The sequence below is a fragment of the Hipposideros armiger genome, unplaced genomic scaffold, assembly GCF_001890085.2.
Source record: "Hipposideros armiger isolate ML-2016 unplaced genomic scaffold, ASM189008v1 scaffold_30, whole genome shotgun sequence".
Taxonomy (NCBI): Eukaryota; Metazoa; Chordata; class Mammalia; order Chiroptera; family Hipposideridae; genus Hipposideros; species Hipposideros armiger.
Genome location: NW_017731380.1, coordinates 2,257,715 through 2,265,226, shown reverse-complemented (window position 1 = coordinate 2,265,226; position 7,512 = coordinate 2,257,715). Strand labels below are relative to the sequence as shown.

Genomic DNA, 7,512 nt, shown 5'->3' with positions numbered 1-7,512 from the left:
TAAATAATTAATATGCATCATGCCAAAATATTATGGGTAATGTATCTCTTAATGAAATAGATGTATAATAGATAAATTAATATTAATTTAAAACTGTTAGAATGAGGGCTGGCCGAGTGGCTCAGTTGATTAAGAGCTCGCTCAAGAGTGTGCTCAAGAGTGTGAGCTCTGAGCAACAGCGGTTCGATGCCTGGCCTGAGCTGACCTGCCGCTGAGCTGCCAACAGGTGGCAGGATGGCTCAGCTTAAAAAAAAAAAAGAAAACTGTTAGAATGAGTCATGAGTCAGGATTCACATGAATTCTATTCCTTTTTTTTTTTTTTGTAGCTATATGTGCTGTGAAACTCTGGTATAAATTTCTGGTGTTCACTGTAGTCAGTTGTCCTCTTCTTCCTGAGTACATTGGGCGATCTCCCAGGCTTCCTTACACTTAGGTTGGACCATGTGACTAGTTCTGGCCAATGGTATGTGAGTGGAAGTGCCATGTATTGCTTCAGGACCCAGGGACTTAAGAGTTTTCTACCCCTTTTGCCTGCCATATCATCACTGGAAACCCCAGGTTCCAGAGGTGGGAACAGGCAGCCTAGATCTATGAATTATTACTACTCGGAAGTGAGTTGCCCCAGAGAGCCAATGGAAACATACACAGCAGACTTTGCATGACCAAGAAATTAACTTCTGAGTTTTGTTTTAAACCTCTGACATTAGAGGGTTTGTTAGCTTCCACAACACATCCTAACCTATCCTGAATAAAATAGAAACTTTGTTCATATAAATAAGTAGATGTAAATGAAAGGTTTGTTTTAGCAATATAACTCCATTATTTGAATTCCCTCCTCATATGTGCCAAAAATCACAGTGATCCTACATTAAAAATGATTTTTCATCATCTGTCAACCAATAATTTGATTATGTTCTCCTTGACTTTTGCTTAAAGCACAGAACTGGAAACACTTGATTTGTGAAAGAATTTGTTACCCAGTCATTAGAATGATTCACGTTGTCAGTTTTGTAGAAGTAAAATTGAAAGGCTTCACTAAGACTTTTCAAATGACTATTGATTATGCCTGTTACTCTTTCACTTATAGGCACCTTATTTTACCTGATATATAAAGTAAGGATGGGAAAAAATGAAGTACTGTTAATTTCATTATACTTTTGTCAATATTATTTTTCTATTAAAATGTCTATCTTAATAAGTGATTTAATCAGAACACTAGAGTTGCAAATTTAGTTCGTTCAATCAATTAATGAAAAATCTTCATCATAAAATTTAATTGGTCAGGCCAATCCTCATTGTCAAACCCATGGGTCAAATAAGACAACATTCAGAAAAAGTCTGATTTCATTTTTCAATTCAGTAAACATGCTAATGTTTCACTTGGAAATCTAACATAGATAAAGCATGGAGCTTTGCCATGAGCTTTTCACCAGGATAAGACTAAGACATCAGGTTCTTACCAATATCTACACTCTCCTTGCTTTCACCAGATTTTCTCTCCAGAAATACTTTCTTTGACAATAGTCAAGATGAAATAAAACCTTAAACAAAGTGGTTACCACTCCTGCTGTTCCACTATACATATTAATATTAGTATTAATATTAATACATATTAATTAGAATACACCAACATGGAATTTGTAACTCATCACTTCATCCTTAACAGAAAAATGTACGAATACAGGGAAAGAAATGAGGCTCTACACTTTATAATTCCTTTATTAAAAGAAGCTTCACAGACATCATTGCTTTGAATTTTTTTCTTTGTTTGGTGCCATGGAGGATTTTCCCAAGGTAAAAAGCATCATGGTAAGATTTAGAGTGAAATTCATGTCTTCTTTTTTTAAGGCGGAGACAGGTATTTGTGCAAAGAGAGGTAGGAAGAAAGAACCAATATGACACTATGATCTCAGGGGTGTTCTCATGCAAGTTAATTACAAGAAAGAATACATGAAGGTTAAGGATTCTGGAAACTGAGCTCCTTAAAAATATCCATGGCCCTGTGTCCCTTGGAAATCTTTATGCACTTTCAGGGTATGTGTTCTAAATTTGAGGACTGTTCACTTAGAAAATATATTTCGATAGCCCATGTAAGCTATGTAATTAATGAAAGATAGATTTCAAGTTAACTTCTGTCAGGTAAAGGTAGGAGACCCATTGGAGGACTCCAAGACCTTAGGAGATGGATTCCCTAGAATATTGGGAGAACCTGGACCTATGAATGACCGAACAGAGCCCAAGTCCTCCTGCAAACCCATGTCAGTGTGGATGAGAAATAAACATTTGCTGTGTTAAGCCACCAAGATTTTGAGATTCTTTGCTACAGCAGTTAGCCTCCCCTGACTAACAGAATAATGGTTGGTGCTGGATGGAACCTTACTACTACAGGGGTGATGTGACCTTGTGACCAAGAACTGCAGTGTCCAGGTAGGGAATTGAATGGCAGTCACAGCCAATTCTCCAGGGATAAGGCAGTGCCAGGGGAAGCCAAGGATGGGGCCAAATCAAAAAGAATAGACTACAGTTTGCACCAACTTCAGATATCATAGCAGATGCCAGCAGAATTCCCAGGAGTGGGACCAGACAGCTACCTTCAGTGGACACTAGAAAACACACATCCACAGTCAGTTATCACCTCCTTCCCCCAGGACCCCAAGGACACAACAAGGTCTTGTATATCCAACCACCATTTTGAAGAGGGAAAGGAAACTCCAAAAGACTGAATGTTTATCTAAAGAAACTACCTAATGTACCCTGAATAGGGAGTAGAACTTTCCAAAGAAGAAGCATTTAAACAGTAAGAAGACTATTGGAGTTGGAAGAGCCCAAGATATCTTTAATTGGGAAATGCAAGATTTTCCATTACCCAGAGTCATAGAAAACAATTGTTTTTTTTTGTTTGTTTGTTTTTTGAGGAGGACACATTAATTGTATGTGAATGAGTTTGTGACCCTGCTACTTTTTTTCTTTTTCATGTTGCAGCTATGAAGTCTATAGTTCAGGTTAAAAATAGATGTGGAAAAAAAATGCTTTTTAGAGTGCACATATATGGATACAACAGAATATTTCAGTACTTTCTATTTCTGAAATTTCAGTCATGTGAAGGACTGCATGAGTTGTCCATAGGGACAAACTCTCTGGAGAGGTAGTTCAATACTAAATATCAAAGTACAGAGCACTGACAAGCAGTACAGTTTCTTTCTGCAAAACCACTTTACTAATAACATACTTTGTCAAGTTGTTATGCATGACTATTACACTTCAATATACTTTGACTGGAAGGATAATTGATTAGCGTTTTTGTTTTTTTTGTTTGTTTGTTTTGTTTTTTTACCAAGTCCACCGAGAACAGAACTTTAATTCTACTTGACAGATTATTAAATTGAGCTTTTATATCATCTGGTTAGTTCAAGCCAATCATTCTTTTGAGTCATAAACATACAACTATCACATAACAGAATATCTTTTAAAAATAAAGGCCCAAAACTTAGAAGCAATTATGGAAGTCGGTTGTTCCAGCGTGTAAACTGCACAGGAGTAACCAAGGGCTGCTTTTGGAAGCTGTATTAACTGTTTCAGGCCACAGGGACTTCATTCTTCAGGCATACTCTTCAAACTATTTCTAATGATGGTGGTTTTCCACTTAGAAATTTGTTCATACCTTCTCCTAGAGCTCCACCTGTGACTAGTAGCCACCAGTTTTGAGGCAGCTGGTTGTAATTAATTAAAACACACTCTCTAGGGAGGCCCTGAGAGTCCCTCAGCTTTTCTCTTTCATGAGACCTTCCTTCATTTTCATAACCACCTGGTATTTTCTACTCATGTATTTCTTTACTGGTTTACCGTCAGTATTCTTTCTTTAGAAAATAAGTGCCATGAAAACAGAGATCTCACTGACTTGCTCACCCCAGTACCTCCAGTCTCTAGAATGATACTTGGTTCTTAATAGGAACTCAATAAACATTTATGTAATGAGTAAACTTTTAAATATTGATGATGAAGTCATTTTTCTTTATGAGAAATTAATGAAGGAAGATCAAATTTGATTTTAAATTATGGACAGTATCATGTTTTTAGGCATTAATTACTGACTGCACTAACTCGCCCAACACAAATGGAGATGGTTTCCCTCCACCATAGTTTACTAAATAGAATACATCAAATAAACTCATTTATATAGCAAAGGTATCTAGATTCCTATTGGAGAGTAATTTATTTAGTACTTCTCAACATATCCTCTAGTCTGGTTCTAAGGGTACTCTAAGTCAGATATTCAATTTTTCCCATTTAAATTCAAATAACATTCTATATCTTTTGGTTATTAGGAGTGTTAATAAATACTTATACCTTTAGTCTTTAATAAAATCCATGAGTTTTAACAGTATTGAAATTCAATAAATTCCCTTAAGCTTATCTATAAGGTATTTTTCACTATCAAACTTAGTCATCATTTAGTAGTTGAAGGTTTTGGTCCACATTGTGTGGTTGCTATGAAAGCGTGCTGCCAACCAAGATCTTTACTATATAAGGAAATTTTTTTCTCCTTTAGTTTGAGAAATCAGAACTAATAAAGATGAATGTCACCCTAAATATTAGTTCAGAGCCAAGAACCTGTGAGTTTTAAGCTTAGAAATCAGTATTTCCAGACCCTGCTGTTAAAACTGATTGAATTAAAAAGATTGCATTAAAAACAAAGAAGAAACCTCTCAGAAGCTTTTTCTGGTTCCTATCACATATAAATGTAGGGTTTTTAATTTTGATTTGCTTATTTTCTCTCTCTTTTAATGGAATGAGTGTGGTGAAATGTCTCAATAGACATCAGCTTAGTTTTAAAATTCCCAAAAATTTTTGGTAGAAACATAGTAATACAAAAACTATTATTTACATTGGTTCAGAGAGTTTTCAATAGGGAGTTTCTTTTCATAGTTCTTGTTTTCTGAATAGTAACCATTGTAAAATTTCCTCATTTTAATAATAGATCACAGTTGGGAAATAAATAACTCAACACCCTTTTGATTTGGTTACAATTCAAAACCAGTAATCACTTTAAGAATAATTAAAATAGTGACAGAATTCACATTATAATGGCATCTGGTCTGTAAAGCAAAATACAGAAGAGGCCCCCTTATCGTCTTTACTCATTCTCACGATTGTGGCATTCTCTGATTTCATTATTATAGGTCATTCTTCTCAAGATCAGAAATGAGAATATTTTCTTCCAAATGTGCTGTACTAAAGTTGGATGTAGGATAGTAAGGATTCCCAAATTCTGAAAGTCTCCTGAAGATACCACGACTGTGCTTGTATATGCAGAAGGAAAGGGTGGAAATTGCCAGAATTACTATTAGTGTCAGTGCTACTGCAAGAGGTACAACGCTGTGACTTGGTCCTGAAAGAAGATGAAAAAAAGGAAAACTTCAATGACAGTGAAGATTGATACTGTCACATTTTATTTTATTATTTCTAAAAAAAATCAAAATACTCTCTACTGTTCCAAACATACCTTTTTCTGGATGTTCCTTTACCATGTGAACGTCTAAAATCAAATACAAAAAAGAAAACAGTGAGATGAAATTTTGCTTTCAATTCAGCAAAATTATGTTATTATTTATAGAAGGGCTCAGCAAACTATGACCCATGGGTTAAATCTGTGCACCTGTTTTAAAAGATAACGCTTTATTGGAGCTTAGCCACACTTATTTGTTTATACATTATCTGGCTGCTTTCATGCTACCATGGCAGCATGACAGAGGCTATGTGGCCCCCAGAGCTTAAAATATTTATATCTGACCCTTTACAAGAAAAATTCGCTGACCCCTAATTTACAGTAATCATTATTAGTGCTTACAAACACATACACTGCTGTTTCTTTTAAGTTCAAAGAATTCCCATCTAGCCTCTGCTGGGTGCTGCAATAAAAATGTGAGTAAAATAGCCCCTGCCTGCAAGGAACTCAGTTGTGTTCAGATCTGCTGTGTGGTTTGTCCAGCCAGTTAACCTCTCTGCCTTTATGCAAGAATTTTAAAATCAACTTCTTCTCACGTTTGTGATCTCAAGAATCATGCAAAAAAAAAAAATTCATTCCTGAGTATCTATCCAAAGAAACCCAAAACACTGATTCAGAAAAATATATGCACCCCTATGTTTACTGCAGCACTATTTACAATAGCCAAGACATGGAAACAGCCAGAATGCCCACCGATAGATGATTGGATTAAGAAGCTGTGGTACATTTATACAGTGGAGTATTACTTGACCATAAAAAAGAATGAAATCTTACCATTTGCAGCAACATGGATAGACCTAGAGAATATTATGCTAAGTGAAGTAAATCAGACTGAGAAAGACAAATACCATATGACCTCACTTATATGTGGAATCTAAAGAACAAAATAAATGAGCAAACAAAACAGAAATAGACTCAGAGATATAGGGGGGAAAAAACTGATGGATGCCAGATGGGACAGGGGTGGGGATGGGGGAGAAGGTGAAGGGATTAGAAAGTACAAATTAGTAGTCACAATAGAGTCACAGGGATATGAAATACAGTATGAGGAATATAATCAATAATGTCATAAAGATTATGTAGACTGCCAGACGGGCACTGGGCTTATCAGGGGGATCACTTCATAGACTGTGGATTTCTGACCACTGCACTGTACACCTGAAGCTGAAGTAGAGTAATATTGAATATCAACTATAATTAAATATATACAGAAGGTGCCAGAAAATGTATACATATTTTAAGAAAGGAAAAAACTATTAAAATTTTTATACAAAATATATAGTCACATTTGACTTCTGCAATTACAAGAGGTGCTCAAAGTGATTACCATCAGCGTCCAGACACTTCTGATTATGGCGAACTACTGCTACCTAGATAACATCTCTTAAAATGTGTATACATATTTTGGCACCCTCTGTGGCACTCCACAGGATGTGGAGTACAGCATAGGACATATAGTCAATGGAATTGTAACAGCTAGATACGATGTCAGAGGGATAGTACATTGGGGAGGGCTGTCACTTGGTGAGGGGTGTAAATGTCTAACTATTATGCTGCTTTGTACACCTGAAACTAATAAAAAAGTATCTTGCAAAATGAATAATAGCTCCTCCATTCAAAAAGTTAGAGGGCTCCTGTTTGACGATTTTCTACTGTAAAAGTGCATGTCTTTCAAGTAGACACTCTGAAAATTTGTGCTCTGCTATTTTTGAGATCCAGAGGCGGTGCCTTGGTGTGCTACTCATACCCGTTACTCTTATAGACTTAAAAGAAACATCACCATTGTTACCAAAAGCAAAACTACATAAAAAAAAACTTGATTTTGCAATTAAAAAAATATTGTATAATTTTACATAATATAATTGAAAACATGTATCATTGTGTGTGTAAAGACACTTCTTTAAGAAAGACTGTTAAAAGAGTATGTATTCTCAGCAGGCAGTGAGAAGCTGTAGAAGAAGCACATAGTCAGAAAATCTGGAGTATAATCCTTGATGTTGCATCAG

General features: G+C 35.7%; 1 protein-coding gene across 2 annotated transcripts in view; it reads right to left on the bottom strand.

Annotated features, from left to right (window-relative positions):
* Window positions 1-1,722: 1,722 nt before the first annotated feature.
* Window positions 1,723-7,512, bottom strand: part of PLA2R1 (phospholipase A2 receptor 1) — a 114,823-nt gene continuing 109,033 nt past the window's right edge. For both annotated transcript variants that reach the window (XM_019636807.1, XM_019636808.1), the window contains 2 exons: window positions 5,504-5,536; window positions 1,723-5,389 (listed from right to left, as the gene is read on the bottom strand). In XM_019636807.1, the coding sequence (XP_019492352.1) occupies window positions 5,175-5,389; window positions 5,504-5,536 (248 nt within the window). In that variant the 3' untranslated portion in view covers window positions 1,723-5,174. The remainder of the gene's footprint in view (window positions 5,390-5,503; window positions 5,537-7,512) is intronic.